Source organism: Poromitra crassiceps (assembly GCF_964638095.1).
Source record: "Poromitra crassiceps genome assembly, chromosome: 2".
Lineage (NCBI taxonomy): Eukaryota > Metazoa > Chordata > Actinopteri > Beryciformes > Melamphaidae > Poromitra > Poromitra crassiceps.
Window position 1 is genome coordinate 33,328,490 of NC_139624.1, and position 22,077 is coordinate 33,350,566.

Below are 22,077 nucleotides of genomic sequence, written 5' to 3' on the forward strand. Positions count from 1 at the left end.
ATGCAGAGTGAACAGGCAACCGCTAACATTCAGGGACTTTAGAAAGGGAAGTAAAAGCAATGAGAGTTTGGCTTGACAACGTTTCCCAGAATATTACGGGTAAAAATGTAATCCAAAACGGGTGCTACAGAAGTGACCGAGTACACATCTTTCAAATTTGCAGAAGTGATAGCAGGCTTTTATCACTTTATGTTTCAACTGACAGCATTCATGACAGCTATTACAGCAAGAGAAGGTCAAAAGGGTTGTGAAGGACTGAGAAATAAAGGCAACAAGATAACAGTCCTACCACAGTGACTAATATTATCATCATCATAAATCCATTTGGCCCACACAGGTGAATGGTGTAATTTTCTAAGCCATAATACATACCTGTACACAGTACTGGGCCAGTATTTTCATGCAAGCTATTATGGTGAAAATCTAAAAGTGAAAGTGAAAAAGCAGTGCTTGCCCCTCCCTCATTACCACCACTGAGGTGCCCTTGAGCAAGGCTCTTAACCCCAACTGCTCCAGTGGAGCTGCTCAGTGGCCAGCAGATCAGACTGTGGTTGTACTGGTCAGCTTCCAGGTGTGAATGTGTGTGTGAATGTGACCAGGGCACTCCTGCTCTCAGCGACACTACCCCTGTATAAATAAAGGTAAGAAAAGACCCGTTTGAAATAGAGAGCGCTGAGGCAAATCAAGCGTTTAGCACGATCAATATCTTCAGCTGACAGCTACTCAATGGCTACTGTAACATTCCAGTGTTTCTGACAAACCACACGCTGCAGCCAACAACTGTAAAGCATTCCTATTTCCTATCATTGGCTTATAGGAGAACAACACTGCCTGTCTGTTAATCATGCTGTTGCACTAATCTGCATACATGCATGCCAAATGAAAGCCTACAGCAGACAACTGGTATCTCCTGCAAGCTCAGAGAAAAACACACTGAAACAAGGCAACAGCCAACATGTTGCCCTCCATAAAAGATTATTATTATTGTCCCCCCGGTCGTGGCTCCACCCCCTCTGCCGATCTGGGGAGAGTTGTAGACTAGCACATGCTTCCTCTGATACATGTGAAGTCACCAGCTGCTTCTTTTAACCTGACCGCGAGGGGTTTCACCGACAGGACGTATAGTGCATGGGAGTGCATGGCATGATACTCCCCCCAGTTCCCCTCCCCCCCAGACAGGCGCTCCGACCGACCAGCAGGGGCACTAGTGCAGCGACCAGGACATATAACCCTTAATCTAGCTTCCCAACCGCAGACATGGCCTGTATGGATGCCCGACCAAGCCGGAGGTACTATAAACACGGGGGCTCGAACCTGTGCCCCCTCGTGCTGGTAGGCAGCGGAACCGCCGCTGCACTACCCGGACGCCCCATAAATGATGTCACGTTGAATTGGATTTGATTACATAATGAAAATTGCTGGACCACAGTGGTGAGGTGCATAATTGTCAACGTTTTGTCAAAATTCCACCAGTGGTGTTTGAGATATCGCATGTGATCAAGCCATCGATCAACCAGCACAGATCAAAGCGTCCTTCAGCAAGATACTGAATCTAAGCTGATTACTCTGTGAAAGAGCCATTCTGGATCTGATCTGAAAACCATCATGCCTAACTGCCTCAAATATACATGTCATTATAAAGCTAATCTTACAACAGATCATCATTCTCTACACTGCTCGTCTTAACAAAGCTTGAACATCAGGCAGCAGGCCTAAAGCACTAATCATGTGGGGAGGAGGAACACACATCTGCGATGTCATCTACTGATAGTCTTGGAGTTGAACAGCTAAAATGCATTATCTGTATTAAATCGGACACATGAGTAGCCATGTGTTATGTCGGGATAATACAGCCAGTCAACAGTTTAACGAGCAAATAAACCTGACATAAGAACGTTATCAAGATGATGTTGGACTTTAATTTGAGATAAGAAAACAGTAAAGTAAGTGTTTGGTTCATACATCTGCGCGGGCGAATATTTCTATCTAAAATTAATTTTGACTTCTCTAGCGCTTATCAGCTCAGCTGCGCAAAGTGTTTCTACATCTCCATTCCCTCCAAGGCGACTCAGGCGAGTCCATCATATGGGATTTTGCCTGGATGCTGCAATTTCTATTGTCAGTGTTATTAACCGACGTGGTGTAAAGTTGGGATAACAGCGAGTGTGCTAAATGACTTTGTGTCAGTCGATGTAATTACTGTGTCCCTCCGCGCTCGTTCAGGATTATTCATGATTATTTCATATCTCTGAGTTGTGTGACTTCTGCTCAAGTCATTATTGGTGTTCTGAGGGAAGGTGGAGAGATGAGCTGAGTCAGTAGATCAGACAGACAGATTCTTGCTGTCTCGTTGTGACATTCCTGTAATCCGCCTCTCCTCCCTTCTCTCTGGTGCAGGTGCTGATAGTCTAATTATCAACCTTTCTGTGGAACAAGCTGTGCAGCTCGTGCAAGAATATATAAGAGATTATTGTTTTTACGAAGAAAAGAAAAAAGACGCTGAACTTGGTTAAGAGTAATTTCCTTATGAAAATAACAGACTGCGGTGAGTTTGCGGTGACAATTTTTCATAAACAAATTCATGCAAATCAGCTTTGTGACAGAATTCTGGGCGAATCATTGATGATTGTCCAAAGTTTGTTGTACATTTGCGACTACTTACAGTAAAAACAGCTGCAAACTTGTGACAACATTTTCTAGAACACTATTTAGTTTGATGAAAACGTAGGCCTACTGGAAAATGCATTATTTCTACTTCATCTATCTATCTATCTATCTATCTATCTATCTATCTATCTATCTATCTACTGTATGTATCTATCTATCTATGCATCTATGTATGTATGTATCTATCTATCTATCTATCTATCTATCTATCTATCTATCTATCTATCTGTCTATCTATCTATCTATATCTATATATACATTTGGCAATGTGGACTCTGTCTGTTTGTTTCAAGAATTTTGTTCGGCCAAAGCTATGCCGTTTTACGTGCGATCGGGGTGACCTGACGGAGGCTGATTTTTTAATTAGGGCAGATAATAAGGCCCTAATTGGCCTAAGGCTGATTTCCCTGAGGCTATAGTTCAGTGTGATGTCATACATAGGCATTGTGACATCATTGTGACATCACTGATGATGTCATCAGTGACACAGACACGAGAGGGAGAGAGAGGAGAGGGAGAGAGAGCCTGAGGGAGAGGGAGAGAGACTGAGGGAGCAGGAGAGTCTGAGGGAGAGAGAGAGAGGGACTGAGGGGAGACATTGCGCGCATGCCAATAGGCCAGGCGAGGCCACGCAGCAGCTGAGTGGTCACTGTCCCAGTGACTGTGCCCACCCTTTTGCTGAATGGTTTATCAGATCTTAATGTCACCAAGTTCACAAGGAGCATTTTACTAGCTGGACACTGGGTCCTCACTCTTTTGATTATTGTTTATTTGGAAGTTTCAACTGCCAGAATTAAGGAGACTACTGACCCCATACAGAACAGTTGGCATGCCGGATCATTAGACCTTTTAAGGTGAATTTTTGTTGCGATTTTGGACGGGTGGGTTGAGAGGTCCTGTGGGGAGGATGGAGTGGGGATTTGGATGTATGTATTTTATGTATGAATATATGTTTATGATTATGTAGGTGTATATGTTGTTTGTGTAAATACAATTCTGATGGGGGGGTCATTTTGTCAGTCCACATCTCTTATGCTATCAGTCATTTTGTTGGAATACATTTTATTTTTTCAGTGATGCAGTAGTTATTTTGGAACAAGCCTCTTCATCTGCTCCTTGACATTTCTCTGACGTTGAAAAAACCTCGAATGTTCTTATTCTCCACCGACCTGTTGCTATGGGAAACTGCTGATGCTGATGATCAATAGAGAAGGATTGCAGCTATTTATAAAATCATCTGAATGCATACTGTATGTAAGGACGCTGGGCGTCCAGCAGAGACAGCCATGTGCAGATTGATGTGCACCCTCAAGAGAAACTTCACTCCTCCATGACTGCCAATCAGACTGGCCGGACACTGACTCATAGTCAGAGGCTGATGATGCAAACCTGGGTTGCTAAATTTGTCAGCAGCACAGAACACGTTTATGTAAGAAACAAACCCCATACTAAAAAAACCATGAGAGAATTTACAGGGTTGAATATTCATTTTGTTAGCACCTCGGTCAAATTCCGTGCCACCTCCAGCTCTTGACAAAACTCTGACATGTGTTTTCATGGAAAACCGCTATTTTCTAAAAAGCGTTGCACTCAGTGGATTTCTGTTATTTGTAATTGCAGCATTACGCTGATGTGTTGACAATTTAATGATGAATATGCTTTAATAAAGTTGTTTGTAAAAAAAACACACGTCTATTTTCATTTTTTTTTAAACAACAACATATCGGTAAGCGGTGAATTCAAATCGGTATCGGTCTCAAAAATCACCTATCGGTCGGCTCTTGTACCACCTCCACTCATTTTGAGCCAGGAAAAACCCTGCATTTGGTGGGTAAAACAGAAGAAGACTGAATAAGCACGATGTGGTTCTTACCAGTGTTTGAGCCGGACAGGTTGTATCTGGAATTGGCCTTCTTGATGATGTTCTCATGGATCTGGTACCACTCACTCTCTGTGTTACACCTGAGGGAGACAAATACAAGTGACAGAGGTACCACTCAGTCTCTGTGTTACACCTGAGAGAGGGAGACAAATACAAGTGACAGAGGTACCACTCAGTCTCTGTGTTACACCTGAGAGAGGGAGACAAGTACAAGTGACAGAGCTACCACTCACTCTCTGTGTTACACCTGAGAGAGGGAGACAAGTACAAGTGACAGAGCTACCACTCACTCTCTGTGTTACACCTCAGAGAGGGAGACAAGTACAAGTGACAGAGCTACCACTCACTCTCTGTGTTACACCTCAGAGAGGGAGACAAGTACAAGTGACAGAGCTACCACTCACTCTCTGTGTTACACCTCAGAGAGGGAGACAAGTACAAGTGACAGAGGTACCACTCACTCTCTGTGTTACACCTCAGAGAGGGAGACAAGTACAAGTGACAGAGGTACCACTCACTCTCTGTGTTACACCTCAGAGAGGGAGACAAGTACAAGTGACAGAGGTACCACTCACTCTCTGTGTTACACCTCAGAGAGGGAGACAAGTACAAGTGACAGAGCTACCACTCACTCTCTGTGTTACACCTCAGAGAGGGAGACAAGTACAAGTGACAGAGATACCACTCACTCTCTGTGTTACACCTCAGAGAGGGAGACAAGTACAAGTGACAGAGGTACCACTCACTCTCTGTGTTACACCTCAGAGAGGGAGACAAGTACAAGTGACAGAGGTACCACTCACTCTCTGTGTTACACCTCAGAGAGGGAGATAAGTACAAGTGACAGAGATACCACTCACTCTCTGTGTTACACCTGAGAGAGGGAGACAAGTACAAGTGACAGAGGTACCACTCACTCTCTGTGTTACACCTCAGAGAGGGAGACAAGTACAAGTGACAGAGATACCACTCACTCTCTGTGTTACACCTCAGAGAGGGAGATAAGTACAAGTGACAGAGTTACCACTCACTCTCTGTGTTACACCTGAGAGAGGGAGACAAGTACAAGTGACAGAGATACCACTCACTCTCTGTGTTACACCTCAGAGAGGGAGACAAGTACAAGTGACAGAGGTACCACTCACTCTCTGTGTTACACCTCAGAGAGGGAGATAAGTACAAGTGACAGAGGTACCACTCACTCTCTGTGTTACACCTGAGAGAGGGAGACAAGTACAAGTGACAGGGGTACCACTCACTCTCTGTGTTACACCTCAGAGAGGGAGACAAGTACAAGTGACAGAGGTACCACTCACTCTCTGTGTTACACCTCAGAGAGGGAGACAAGTACAAGTGACAGAGGTACCACTCACTCTCTGTGTTACACCTCAGAGAGGGAGACAAGTACAAGTGACAGAGCTACCACTCACTCTCTGTGTTACACCTCAGAGAGGGAGACAAGTACAAGTGACAGAGCTACCACTCACTCTCTGTGTTACACCTCAGAGAGGGAGACAAGTACAAGTGACAGAGCTACCACTCACTCTCTGTGTTACACCTCAGAGAGGGAGACAAGTACAAGTGACAGAGGTACCACTCACTCTCTGTGTTACACCTCAGAGAGGGAGACAAGTACAAGTGACAGAGCTACCACTCACTCTCTGTGTTACACCTCAGAGAGGGAGACAAGTACAAGTGACAGAGCTACCACTCACTCTCTGTGTTACACCTCAGAGAGGGAGACAAGTACAAGTGACAGAGGTACCACTCACTCTCTGTGTTACACCTCAGAGAGGGAGACAAGTACAAGTGACAGAGCTACCACTCACTCTCTGTGTTACACCTCAGAGAGGGAGACAAGTACAAGTGACAGAGGTACCACTCACTCTCTGTGTTACACCTCAGAGAGGGAGACAAGTACAAGTGACAGAGGTACCACTCACTCTCTGTGTTACACCTCAGAGAGGGAGACAAGTACAAGTGACAGAGGTACCACTCACTCTCTGTGTTACACCTGAGAGAGGGAGACAAGTACAAGTGACAGAGCTACCACTCACTCTCTGTGTTACACCTGAGAGAGGGAGACAAGTACAAGTGACAGAGGTACCACTCACTCTCTGTGTTACACCTCAGAGAGGGAGACAAGTACAAGTGACAGAGGTACCACTCACTCTCTGTGTTACACCTCAGAGAGGGAGACAAGTACAAGTGACAGAGGTACCACTCACTCTCTGTGTTACACCTCAGAGAGGGAGACAAGTACAAGTGACAGAGGTACCACTCACTCTCTGTGTTACACCTCAGAGAGGGAGACAAGTACAAGTGACAGAGGTACCACTCACTCTCTGTGTTACACCTCAGAGAGGGAGACAAGTACAAGTGACAGAGGTACCACTCACTCTCTGTGTTACACCTCAGAGAGGGAGACAAGTACAAGTGACAGAGCTACCACTCACTCTCTGTGTTACACCTCAGAGAGGGAGACAAGTACAAGTGACAGAGGTACCACTCACTCTCTGTGTTACACCTCAGAGAGGGAGACAAGTACAAGTGACAGAGGTACCACTCACTCTCTGTGTTACACCTCAGAGAGGGAGACAAGTACAAGTGACAGAGGTACCACTCACTCTCTGTGTTACACCTCAGAGAGGGAGACAAGTACAAGTGACAGAGATACCACTCACTATCTGTGTTACACCTCAGAGAGGGAGACAAGTACAAGTGACAGAGATACCACTCACTATCTGTGTTACACCTCAGAGACGCAGATGGTACAAGTGACAGAAAATCAACATTTGTGACTTGGGTCTTAATTCCTTCGCTTTTCTATCATGCATGAGCATTTTAGGGAAGTAGAACTACTGTAGTTGCTAGTCTTTTGGGTGCCGTAGTGTCAACATTTGCACTCGCTGGTTGCTTGTAATGTTGGTGGTCAAGGAATGTATTGTTATTCTAAAGTGTCACTCATTCTAAGTTGTTCTAGATAGGAGCATCAGCTAAATGCCTACAATGTCAATGTGAAACGAATCACACAAAATCAATACAGTAGCAACAAAACTGTTATCCAACAGGCTGGGTAAAAATAGGCCATGAGAGGTTTAGTTTGTGAAGCAAGGCCCTTTAACTATGGGTTTGATTCTGACAAAGTTAGTTAGTTAGTTAGTTAGTTCGTAGTTAGTTAGTTAGTTAGTTAGTTAGTTTTAGATTTTTTACATGTAACTAGGGTGGTAAGACCAAATTCCTATTTGGACTTAATTCTCAAAACATTCAGAAAGAACTTTAATACTAATCCAACTAATCCCTCCCCAGTGTTAGCGATGGCGGGGGTATTTTTTATTTGGGCTAAGTCTGTTTGTCCAGTCAGTTTGTTCCAGTTGCAATTTAGGTCAAACTACTGTGTCAATGGTAGCCTTTCCTGTCCCCCTGGGCCCAATGTAGACTATGTTACAGCAGAGTACTCCTGTCCCCCTGGGCCCAATGTAGACTATGTTACAGCAGAGTACTCCTGTCCCCCTGGGCCCAATGTAGACTATGTTACAGCAGAGTACTCCTGTCCCCCTGGGCCCAATGTAGACTATGTTACAGCAGAGTACTCCTGTCCCCCTGGGCCCAATGTAGACTATGTTACAGCAGAGTACTCCTGTCCCCCTGGGCCCAATGTAGACTATGTTACAGCAGAGTACTCCTGTCCCCCTGGGCCCAATGTAGACTATGTTACAGCAGAGTACTCCTGCTGCCATTGGGGAGGTAGTAACAAAAGAAAGCTGAGCCTTTGAAGTAGGACAGGGGAAAGTGCCTACACTGGAAAAATAATCTTCATATTGTAATTCATAATCAGCCTTTTTGTTCCTGCAATGTTTCAGGTAATGTTTTTCCTTGAAGATTACACTGTGCATAAACAATTATATGTTCCACCAATGCTACTGTCTTCACTGTATTTAGTCAGACTACCAGGAAGACATGTGTTGACGAGGAGGAATATGGATCTAGAAGGAATATCTGGTGTAAATGCATGCAGTGGCTAACCAATGTCACTATCAACTGTGCTTTAAAATGCAACAGTTTTCCAACCATCAACATTTTAGAAGCTGTTATTTTTTAAGCTCTTTCAATGCAGCTTCTGTGCCTGTCAAAACTTCCCACAAAACGGACTCATGTTCGTTGTGTGTGTTTCTGTGGGCAGAAGCTAACAGAGAGGAGATGACATCACTTTAAATCAGCAGTGTGGGAGCATTTTGGATTGCTAAAAAATAACCAGAATGTTGATGAAGAAGACTGATATTCAATTTGCAAAAAACATGCCAACACAAAGTGACTGCCAAAGAGTCAATCAGATCTAACTTGCTACAGCATTTCGAGAGATAAAGTGAACCTGCCCATTGAGATTACAACTCAAGTGAAATTATTACTGCTTCAAGAGCAACTCTGCCTCCAACAAATGTTTGTACTCAAATTACAAGTTCCAGCGAATTGGCGGTGAGGAGATACTTACGCGTACACCTTGAGCAGGTGGTCGTCCTTGGAGTCGGCGGTAAGGAGATCTGCGATGCTGACGACAGCACAGCCGAGCGGCCTCCTGTACTGTACGCTGCAAAGGTTCTTCTTCTCGCCCGCGCCCATCCTCCCTGCACGCATGCACACGCACACACACACACGCAGGCAAACACGCACGCACGCACGCACACGCACACACACACACACACGTGCGTGCACGTGTGCACACACACACACACACACACACACACACACACACGCGTGTCATTATATGAAAGATATATATATATATAAAATATATTATATAAAAAAGCCACATAGAATCAAGAGGCAGCACTTTGTATCTCACCTATTCTTATGACATGTACAACAATGTAGACATCCTTTCTTAGATCACTGCTGCCCAAATCCTGACAAACAAGACAAAAGGGGTTATTGAGTTATTTTAATCAACCTGAGATGAGTTATTAGTGCTTGACTGATTGATTGATTGATTGATTTATTGACATGGCTTTGAATAGCTCCCAAAAGAGCGCATGTCCACACAGAGTCACGTCCAACACTCACCACAAATAGAGTACATTGTCTTTCTGTCTTCTCTGGCGACTTGGGCACCCCGCTCTTATTCAGCCTTACAAAGAAGCGTTCACTGTAGGAGAGGAGAGATGGAGAGAGACAGGGGGCATGGTCAGGAGGGATGGCCGTCATCATAGGCAACTGAATCCCAGACACTGGTTGCAGGACTAAATAGAATAAACATTAGAAACGATGTCACAAATGTGAAACGCTGATCTGCACCGACTGAACAGCGGCAAGGTTCAAAGTTCAAACGAAAGCTGTCTGAAACTTTGAAATAGAATAGGAGGCAGCAGATAGAGAGACACAGAGAAATAGAGATAGACAAGAGATATATAAAGCTTGAATTACTGAACCAAATTCCCAACGAAGAACTTTGGGAACATATCCGACAGCAGTACTACAGCCTGGACTGAATTAAATATTCATTGGGTTGTTGCATGTTCTCTCAGAGACATTTTAAACTAGATACTGGACTATCAGCACAAACAGTGATGGTAACAACAGAAATGGACTTTGTACAACATCAATACTGCCATGTTGGCTGTCATCATTCTTCTCTGGGTTGTGACAGTAGGTGGAGACCATTACTAGCATGATGATTGATGAATGGGGGGGAAAAGTGAGAAAATGCTGACAAAGTAGTCAATAAGTAGGTCAATAATAACAGGTAAATATATAATATATAGATTTAATCATTGTAGAAGTCCCACTTGTGAGACTGCATGGTTGCTACTACATTTTGGTTCAATTTCAACAAGAAATTATTTGGGGGGAAACAAGTTACAAGAACTACAAGAACTGTTCTCAGAAAGCTGGTTGTGATGAGAGTTGTATTGTGTTGCATTATTAAAACCGCTTAACAGTCTATAGAGGGCATGCACACCCACTGGAACACGCCCCCTCAATCGGGAACGAGTGTCAAAATGAGTGTCAAATTCCTCCCTGAGCAGCAGGTGTCACTTATCTAGGCTGATTACTGCATTCAAGCTCAGTCTTGCTGTGACTCAGTGGGCGTGACCCCACAGTGACTTCTGCCTCTGTGACATCACATGCATACCCTCTATAAAGAATCCTCTGCCATAATAAAGCAGGATTTGCAGGACATAATATACATGAAGAGGGATTTCCACATTCACTGTAAGCAGTGGTCAAGAACATTGGAAAGTGTGTTCACAGGTGAGTTGTAAGTCTCAAAAGACTGACACAACTTGAAAGTCTATAGCCTCACAAAGCAGAATGAAAAGTCTAGCAAAAACAGATTTGACCTCAAATACCCCGACCCCCTTGTGCAGGAATGGAATGGTGTGTGTGTGTGTGTGTGTGTGTGTGTGTGTGTGTGTGTGTGTGTGTGTGTGTGTGTGTGTGTGTGTGTGTGTGTGTGTGTGTGTGTGTGTGTGTGTGTGTGAAAATGCGTGCGCGCGTGCATGACTGTGTCGGGGGGAAAAAAGGAAAGGATGAACATAGAGTGCCTTTTCATTCTCTTTGTAGTCGGTTCTTTCTCTCCCTCTCTCTCACACACACACACACACACACACACACACACACAAAGAGCGGCGGCAGTGGCCCCCTGCTGGGCCCGTCTCATCCCGGCTGGCGAGCCGAAGGCTAATCCAGTTAGGTGACTTTCACAGTCCAGCGATAAGCAGAGAGAAAACCTTGTAATGCACCAGCGCCTGACAATGAGCCAAGTCGCTGACACGGCTAGCAGTACAAGCTACAGTAGGCTAGCCTATTCAGGCAAGAGCCAAATATACGGCAAGCCATTCTCTAACACTTGACTTCATGCTGCATACAGCTACAATGAATCGTCATGTGTTCTAATCCACTGCCAGCTATTCAAAGCACTTTGTCAGAAGTCTCTTCCATGATGCAAATAAGAGCTGTGCTGTCATTGAATGTTTTTCTATAGGGCAGTGCGAGCCAGCGTTTGAAGAATAAGGACGTTTATCATGAAATATTTACAAGCTATAATACTTCACACATTTTCTTCAGTCAAGAGCTCCTCCTCTCATCGTCCACACTAGAATGAACCAGTTGAGAACGTTAGCAATGTGATCTGGGTTTGGTTGTCCCTCATTAGCTGCCTTCCAGGCCACTTATCAGCCGTATGGGGACGGATAGCTACAGTATGCATTAGACATGAGAGATAGCTACAGTATGCTTTAGACATGAGAGATAGCTACAGTATGCATTAGACATGAGAGATAGCTACAGTATGCTTTAGACATGAGAGATAGCTACAGTATGCATTAGACATGAGAGATAGCTACAGTATGCATTACACATGAGAGATAGCTACAGTATGCTTTAGACATGAGAGATAGCTACAGTATGCATTAGACATGAGAGATAGCTACAGTATACATTAGACATGAGAGATAGCTACAGTATGCATTAGACATGAGAGATAGCTACAGTATGCATTAGACATGAGAGATAGCTACAGTATGCATTAGACATGAGAGATAGCTACAGTATGCATTAGACATGAGAGATAGCTACAGTATACATTAGACATGAGAGATAGCTACAGTATGCATTAGACATGAGAGATAGCTACAGTATGCATTAGACATGAGAGATAGCTACAGTATGCATTAGACATGAGAGATAGCTACAGTATGCATTAGACATGAGAGATAGCTACAGTATGCATTAGACATGAGAGATAGCTACAGTATGCATTAGACATGAGAGATAGCTACAGTATGCATTAGACATGAGAGATAGCTACAGTATGCATTAGACATGAGAGATAGCTACAGTATGCATTAGACATGAGAGATAGCTACAGTATGCATTAGACATGAGAGATAGCTACAGTATGCATTAGACATGAGAGATAGCTACAGTATGCTTTAGACATGAGAGATAGCTACAGTATGCATTAGACATGAGAGATAGCTACAGTATGCTTTAGACATGAGAGATAGCTACAGTATGCATTAGACATGAGAGATAGCTACAGTATGCTTTAGACATGAGAGATAGCTACAGTATGCATTAGACATGAGAGATAGCTACAGTATGCATTAGACATGAGAGATAGCTACAGTATGCATTAGACATGAGAGATAGCTACAGTATGCATTAGACATGAGAGATAGCTACAGTATGCATTAGACATGAGAGATAGCTACAGTATGCATTAGACATGAGAGATAGCTACAGTATGCATTAGACATGAGAGATAGCTACAGTATGCTTTAGACATGAGAGATAGCTACAGTATGCATTAGACATGAGAGATAGCTACAGTATGCATTAGACATGAGAGATAGCTACAGTATGCATTAGACATGAGAGATAGCTACAGTATGCTTTAGACATGAGAGATAGCTACAGTATGCATTAGACATGAGAGATAGCTACAGTATGCATTAGACATGAGAGATAGCTACAGTATGCATTAGACATGAGAGATAGCTACAGTATGCATTAGACATGAGAGATAGCTACAGTATGCATTAGACATGAGAGATAGCTACAGTATGCATTAGACATGAGAGATAGCTACAGTATGCATTAGACATGAGAGATAGCTACAGTATGCATTAGACATGAGAGATAGCTACAGTATGCATTAGACATGAGAGATAGCTACAGTATGCATTAGACATGAGAGATAGCTACAGTATGCATTAGACATGAGAGATAGCTACAGTATGCTTTAGACATGAGAGATAGCTACAGTATGCATTAGACATGAGAGATAGCTACAGTATGCATTAGACATGAGAGATAGCTACAGTATGCATTAGACATGAGAGATAGCTACAGTATGCATTAGACATGAGAGATAGCTACAGTATGCCTTAGACATGAGAGAAACGCACACGCACGCAATTCCTCATTAACGTTCCATTCTCGAAACCGCAACCTCCAATTAACAACCACGCCTACGACCCCAGACACATAAGTCTCTCGCTCTCTCTCTCACACGGACACGCGCGCACGCACGCACACACGCGCACACACACACACACACACACACACACACACACACATACACACACAACTCAACTTTTCGCTCACACAGCTGCAATGTGTTGATCAGCCTGCCTGAGAGGACCAGTGTCCCCCATTGGGACCATATCTCTCTCTATCACCGCTCGCATTAACATAACATGAATGGTCGACGCCCCTCCCCTCCCTGCGCGGCGTGCCGCTCGCAGCGTTTTCTATTTCCTCTCCCAATATCAATGATGGCTTTAGGAGCTGACTGGTGTGTAAAATATGAGATAAATGAACTGCCACCACCTGCAAAGTATACCTACCCCCCCCCCCCCCCCCAAAAAGAACAAACTCACAGGGGCATGGGAAGATGATGGAACAACAGAGTAGCATAGGGAAGGGAAGATAGGGGAGGATTAGGTGAGCTTTATCAGTGTCACTGCCAATAAAGACAAGGTGTGGAGATAGGAACAGAAGAACCAGGCACAGACTGGTGCACACAAATAGAGACAGAAAGACCCACAGACAGACGGGCAGAGAGAGAGAGGGAGAGAGAGAGAGAGAGGGAGAGACGCACACACAAGGGCAGAGTCACCAACCACATCCAACCATACTTTTGATCATTCACACTGGGCACAGACACACACACGCACGCACGCGCACACGCACACACACACACACACACACACACACACACACACACACGCGCACACACACACACACACACACACACACACATTGAGGGTCATCCATGGCTGTCCTTGTTAAAGCTGAGTGGAGGACGGAGGGAAGCTGTTCAGGCCAGCGTGTGTCGACAGGGTATGAATGGTCTTCATACCCCGGACTGACGTCTGTGTGTGTGTGTGTGTGTGTGTGTGTGTGTCTGTGTGTGTGCGTGTTGCTAAAGAGCTAGACAGGGGCTCTGTATTGAGCACAAAGAAGCTGCCATGGTGAATAGGGGCTGGTGGTGTTGGCATGGTACTGAGACATCGGGTCGGACCCCCATCTGGTCTCAGACAGACAGACACACACACACACACACACACACACACACGTGCACACACACACACCACCACCAGCACTGAGGGTTGCGATCAAGTGGCTCCCTGCCAGGTAGCTTGTGTGAATGTGTGTGCATTTGCCTGCTTGTGTGTGTGTGTGTGTGTGTGTGTGTGTGTGTGTGTGTGTATGAGCATGCATGCACGTGTGTCTGTTTATGTGTGTGACGAGACAGTGAGAGACAACCTTGGCTCGCTGCCAATAGGAGAGTCTCCACGAAGACAAGCAAGGAAGGAGAAAAGCCCTATGATCACAACACACACACACACACACACACACACGCACAGAACCACGCACATAAGAAATAAGATAAACTGCAATGAAATAATAGAGGTTCATATGGGACTGTTAGCCTGGTAAACCAGCCGGTCACTTGAACTCCCATTTCATTTTGTTCTACCTGTCTGGCCTCAAGCCTTGGGAGGGTGTTTGCAGAAATTGCAAAGTGCTCTAGCCAATCAGCGACCCGCCTTGTAGTTGACATCGTAACCGGCCAATCAGGAACACCACTGGCAAAACAGTAATGGCTGCCTCCTTGCCTGTCCGCCTCGAGCAGTAACGTCAACGTTCGTTGAGTTTAAACAGCCATGAAGTGCTAGGGTGACCAGATCCCAGCAAACCAAATGTGGGACAATGTGGGACACGTTACCAATGCTTTGAGTAGTCCAAAAATTAAGATATATTGTCTAACTTACAAAAAATATAAATTTCTATTCACCCCTCTCTATGCTTTGCCCTCTGGTTGATTCACACAGTCAGCAAACATAAATTATCTGACTAAAATGTGTAGGCTACAATAAAACAGACCAGACAGGTTGCTGACATGGGATTCAAGTCAAGGCTTCTGTACAGATTAAACACATGGCAGGTGTGTGCCTTCCACACACGAAAACATTAAAGTTAGCCCGACTTTTCTAGTAGAACAATATACTACTGAACCATATAGGTACTGAAGTAGAACCATAGTAGGCTACACAATTACTAACCTACAGGTTCATCTGAACAAAACATTAACTAACATTACAATAAGAGCACAGCTTAGAATGGAATTTATTGTCCTTTGCAAATAGCCTGTAGCAGCTGTTGAGAAAGATTTGAGGCTGTCTTCAATTGTGCCAGTTAACAACACTTAGAGCTTTGTGCAAAGATGCACTATTGCATTAATATGGGTAGTAGCTATTATCATTAGTATGGGTAAGTATTTAGTAGGGGTGTTCACGATACGATACGATACACGATATTGGGTTCACGATAACGATACTAGGGATGGGCATTTCTAGCAAAAACACTATTCGAAATTCGCTGGCCAAATTCGAATTTAATTCGAATTTCGAAAATAAATAAAAAAATGTAAAAAAAAAAAAAAAAAAAAATTTTTTTTTTTTTTTTTTTTTTTTGTGAGTGAAATGTTGCATTGTCTCCCCTGATTCTAAGTCTACGGCTTTATTAATTAATATAAAAAGCTTCTGCTGTGGATTTTTAGCTCAAACAAGCATTGCACCACTGAAGTAAAGAACATGTTACATGACATTGACATTTTCGAAAATAAAAAACAGTTTTGACAATCATGAGTGGTTCATTAAATATTTAGTAGGCTCAGGTCTGAGTGCCAAAGGGGTGCCAAAGTCACCCCCTCTCCCTCTTCATGGGATTTCATCTGCCATTAATTTTTCCATAAACCTTGCTTAAAATGCTTATAAAAATTGTTTTACTTGCTCAAACCAAGCGATTTGACTATACTTAGAATCAGGGGAGACAATGCAACATTTCACTCAAAAAAAAAAAAAAATTTTTTTTTTTTTTTTTTTTTTTTTTTTCGAATTTCGAATTTCAATAATAAAAGTCGACCTTGATAATAACAACGATTATTCGAAAATTCGAAATTCGATGCCCATCCCTAAACGATACGATACGATATTTTAACGATATTTTTTTGCAATAGATTTGTTAAGTTGAGGGGGCATCCTCCACGCTAATTTGAGTAATTTCGCCATTTTCATCCTCCGGGTCTGACTGTAACGTCCCTCGTCTGTTCAAACAAAGCAATGAAAAGGAGAGTGAGCATGCAATCAGATGCAGATCAGTGCCACCATGTTCAGCTTCTTTTTCTCACGATATGAGATTTCATCTCAACGATACATATTATCACGTTTTGATATCGCGATATATTGTGGGACGATATATTGTGACATCCCTAGTATTTAGCCATTGGTATTGTTATTATAGCTACCTTTGCTGGGAGAGTCTGGCAAGCGAGACTACTGGGAATGCATCTCTCAGGCTGCACTGTGTGAAGTTAACCGGTGCGCTGCACATCTCTCGAGCCACAGTGCAGACAAGAGCAGCTGCGTGCATGCTCTCTCTCTCCCTCTCTGTCTCGGTCTATCCGGGCCTATCTCTCTCCCGCTCTCCGTCTGTCTCTCTCTCTCTCTGCCTCGGTCTGATCACGCTCCCTCTCTCTTTCTCACTGCCTGTCTCGCTCACTTGCTTTCTCTGTCTCTCTCTCCCCCCCTCTCCATCTCTCTCTATCTCTCTCTGCTGCTGCTGGTCGTATCCACTCCCTCTCTCTCTCTCTCTCGCCCAAAATGCGGGACATCTTCTCAATTTGCGGGACGCGTGAAAAATCATGAAAATGCTGGTCACCCTATGAAGTGCAGTTATTGCAGAAATAGACTCAATAACAACAATGAAAGAAGTACAGGAGTATCGCTGCAACAGCAGAGTTTCTCAGCGGAAAAAATGTTCATGACGTTCTCCCGAGTGGATTTGCATTTGACTGGATTGGCTGATTGGCTGAAGGAATTGTCTGTCAAGGCAAGTCCACCTGCCCAACTTCCGCCCACTGCTAAACACTGGGTGAAAGCTGGAGGCCAGACGGTCTGGTAGAATGAAATGAAATGTGAGTTCACCTGACCGGCTGGTTTACCAGGCTAATGTAAGTTCACCTGACCGGCTGGTTTACCAGGCTAATGTAAGTTCACCTGACCGGCTGGTTTACCAGGCTAATGTAAGTTCACCTGACCGGCTGGTTTACGAGGCTAATGTAAGTTCACCTGACCGGCTGGTTTACCAGGCTAATGTAAGTTCACCTGACCGGCTGGTTTACCAGGCTATGGGACTGTGACTATGAGTTCACCTGACCGGCTGGTTTACCAGGCTAATGTAAGTTCACCTGACCGGCTGGTTTACCAGGCTAATGTAAGTTCACCTGACCGGCTGGTTTACCAGGCTAATGTAAGTTCACCTGACCGGCTGGATTACCAGGCTATGGGACTGTGACTATGAGTTCACCTGACCGGCTGGTTTACCAGGCTAATGTAAGTTCACCTGACCGGCTGGATTACCAGGCTATGGGACTGTGACTATGAGTTCACCTGACCGGCTGGTTTACCAGGCTAATGTAAGTTCACCTGACCGGCTGGATTACCAGGCTATGGGACTGTGACTATGAGTTCACCTGACCGGCTGGTTTACCAGGCTAATGTAAGTTCACCTGACCGGCTGGATTACCAGGCTATGGGACTGTGACTATGAGTTCACCTGACCGGCTGGTTTACCAGGCTAATGTAAGTTCACCTGACCGGCTGGATTACCAGGCTATGGGACTGTGACTATGAGTTCACCTGACCGGCTGGTTTACCAGGCTAATGTAAGTTCACCTGACCGGCTGGATTACCAGGCTATGGGACTGTGACTATGAGTTCACCTGACCGGCTGGTTTACCAGGCTATGGGACTGTGACTATGAGTTTGCCGGTCTGTTTTTTTTTTTTTAATCAGTGTATCTACTAAATCCCATTTACACCTGTTTTTTTTATGGGAGCTGTATGTGGATAAGTTATCTGGATGTTATCTGGATAAGGAAAAATGCATGCTAATGTAAGGTGTAAATGCATCAGGATGTGATCAGAACTTCCTGACCACATCTGGAGGTAGTCTGGCTCACATTGTGTTCAGATCTTTTACACCCCATTTACACCTGGTTTTTAAATGTGACCATTATTCATATAATGTATCTGGATACAGGTCACATTTAAAAACCAGGTGTAAATGGGATCCTAGTCTCAACAGCAGACCCATGAGAGTTATTACACTGATACACTACATCACTGCATGCTGCACACCTCTCTCTGGGTCTGAGACACTTCTAGCTCCAAACTGATGTCGGATTCCTGGTCAGAGATTGGTTCCCCCGAAATCCAAGGGGCACCAAACAGTAATGAGTTTAGCCCACCCAACCTGACTCTGTTGACTTTTAAAAATGAACTACTCTCTCATTGGTGCTACAACCTGTCAGTCATTAAATTTTGACCCATAGGCCCACCCTCAAAACAGCAGTGGGGGCTGCAAAGTGGCACAGACTAATTTATGTACTATGCGGAGTGCAATTCGACATAATATTTGAGTCTGGGGAGAAACTGTTGTTCTACACGCACGTGTGTGTACAGGTTAGCTTTATGATAGCTGATGGCTAATGTTTGTGTTGTGGATGTTGTGTTGTGTTTGTATGCATGTGCTTTGACAATGCTTTCATAGCATACATACAACATTTCCTGTGTCAAGAGAAACTGTGACAGCTCCACGCATTTAAACGTTCTAATAGAGCACCGCAGGAAGGAGTCCGGAAGTAGCATGTTGGATCTTCAGGTGAAAAGTCTATGGGGTTTTAGAATGGGTTTTCGCTTAAATGCACAAAATAAGGTCTGTGGTTAACACAAGTTTATGGGAGTGATAATTTCTGTTCAGCAGGATCATCTTCACAAACGTGAATCACTTTTTTTTTTTTTTTTTTTTTTACGATTTTCAGAAAACGCTTCCACCTTCCAACTACAAAAATATGTCATCCCTGTGGTAAGTGGGACAGAATGTGCTGCCTGTAAATCTACTTCAAATAGATGACAGCACTCAAGGAGTCTGTACTGTATAATTATGCTTACCTGGCTAAGGTACACAATCTTTTCAGAAGAGCCAGGAGAGAGAGAGAGAGAGAGAGAGAGAGAGAGAGAAGAGAGAGAGGGGGAGGGCGAGAGAGAGAGAGAGAGAGAGGGCGAGAGAGAGAGAGAGAGGGAGGGCAAGAGAGAGAGAGAGAGAGAGGGAGGGCGAGAGAGAGAGAGAGAGAGGGGGGGAGGGCGAGAGAGAGAGAGAGAGAGAGAGAGAGGGAGGGCATGAGAGAGAGAGAGAAAGCGAGCTCAGAGTTTAAATTAATATGATACCGTTGGACGCTAATCACCGACTTCTAGACAAAGTGTGGGTTGGGAAGAAGCAGTAAACATGAGCTTCATGATGGCAGACTTCAGAGGTGTGAGTTAAAAGGAGACGAGAGGGGACACTTCAATAGACCTTTCCTCGTTACGGGTGCTCCTGATGCACCGATACATTGTGCATGTGTGAGTGTGTATGAATCACATGTCTATCTGCTGACAGCATGTCTATCTGCTGACAGCCTGTCTATCTGCTGACAGCCTGTCTATCTGCTGACAGCATGTCTATCTGCTGACAGCCTGTCTATCTGCTGACAGCCCGTCTATCTGCTGACAGCATGTCTATCTGCTGACAGCCCGTCTATCTGCTGACAGCCCGTCTATCTGCTGACAGCATGTCTATCTGCTGACAGCATGTCTATCTGCTAACAGCCTGTCTATCTGCTGACAGCCTGTCTGCTGAGAGCCTGTCTATCTGCTGACAGCCTGTCTATCTGCTGACAGCCTGTCTATCTGCTGACAACCTGTCTATCTGCGGTGGCGCTGCGCACGCGGCGACCCGGCTGAGGGCAGCAGATGGTCTTTTGGAATCTGTACATATTGCAACAAATGTATATGTATTGTATAATATTTAAGTGTGCCTTTATTACTTTTTCAAACTAGTAATAATGTATTACAATTCTGAAGTGTGCCTTTATTACTACTCTCAAACTAGTAATGATGTTGTAATATCCACTACTGCCTGATGTGAACCAAAGTGCCCTTCTGGGACATGTATTAAACTGATTGATTGATTGATTGATTGATTGATTGATCTGCTGACAGCCTGTCTATCTGCTGACAGCCTGTCTACCTGTCTATCTGCTGACAGCATGTATATCTGCTGACAGCATGTCTATCTGCTGACAGCATGTCTATCTGCTGACAGCCTGTCTATCTGCTGACAGCCTGTCTATCTGCTGACAGCCTGTCTATCTGCTGACAGCCTGTCTATCTGCTGACAGCATGTATATCTGCTGACAGCATGTCTGCTGACAGCCTGTCTATCTGCTGACAGCATGTATATCTGCTGACAGCCTGTCTATCTGCTGACAGCATGTATATCTGCTGACAGCCTGTCTATCTGCTGACAGCATGTCTATCTGCTGACAGCATGTCTATCTGCTGACAGCATGTCTGCTGACAGCCTGTCTATCTGCTGACAGCATGTCTATCTGCTGACAGCCTGTCTATCTGCTGACAGCATGTATATCTGCTGACAGCCTGTCTATCTGCTGACAGCCTGTCTATCTGCTGACAGCATGTATATCTGCTGACAGCCTTGCACCCCAGATAAAAATAGAAAAGAGCTCTTTTCTCATGTGCCATTACTCACATGGGGAGGTGAGGAAAGTGCAGCCTGTGCTCTACATCCAAGCTTTAAAGAAACTTGGAACAAGAGGGCAGATAGATATATGACTAGTGGCCAGACAATAGGGTGATTTTCTGCCATTAACACGATTAAGTGAATTGGATTTGAGCAGGCGTTGAAGTGGAGTTAGAGTCTGCTGTTCAAAATGATAAAAAAAACAACAACGGGCGTCTGGGTAGTGCAGCAGTAGTTTCCCTGTCTACCAACAACAAGCCCCCATGTTGCCTCCGGCTTGGTCGGGCCTCCAAACAGGCACAATTGGCTGTGTTTAAGGGAAGCTGGATTAAGGGTATGTGTCCTGGTCGCTGCACTAGTGCCTCCTCTGTCAGGGGGGGCGAACTGGGGGGATAGTGTGATCCTCCCACGCGCTACGTCCTGCCGTTGAAACTCCTCACTGTCAGGTGAAACTAAACGGCTGGCGACTGCATATGTATTGCAGGAAGCATGTGCTAGTCTACAACTCTAACAAACATGAATCCCATGTAAGCCTTGTTCCTCTGATGTGACCCAGAGGGGCGTGGAGCTACTGTAAGTCAAACACAAGCGTGGCGTATCAGAAGATGATTCAGTGTGTTGCTGTTCTCATTTTTTAACCCACTCCTGTTTTCTTTCTTGATGAATCTACTTGTTTGTGAGATGAAACAGAATGTATTTCCTTTGAACTGTGAAACCAAGGAATTTAAACACAGTATTCTGTCTGAGCGACGCCCCTTCAGGAGGCGGTGTGTGTGTGTGTGTGTGTGTGTGTGTGTGTGTTGTGTACCTGTGACGTCTGTTACCCACTGTGGTGTTTAACTGCAGACTCCCAAGGGCATCGTCTCTCATCACGCC

General features: G+C 44.5%; 1 protein-coding gene across 4 annotated transcripts in view; it reads right to left on the reverse strand.

The window, feature by feature from the left end:
* Nucleotides 1-22,077, reverse strand: part of dock4b (dedicator of cytokinesis 4b) — a 246,388-nt gene that overhangs the window by 111,070 nt on the left and 113,241 nt on the right. For all 4 annotated transcript variants that reach the window (XM_083632225.1, XM_083632228.1, XM_083632227.1 and 1 more), the window contains exons 9-12: nt 9,611-9,692; nt 9,393-9,453; nt 9,042-9,174; nt 4,541-4,629 (exon numbers count right to left, since the gene is read on the reverse strand). In XM_083632225.1, the coding sequence (XP_083488351.1) occupies nt 4,541-4,629; nt 9,042-9,174; nt 9,393-9,453; nt 9,611-9,692 (365 nt within the window). The remainder of the gene's footprint in view (nt 1-4,540; nt 4,630-9,041; nt 9,175-9,392; nt 9,454-9,610; nt 9,693-22,077) is intronic.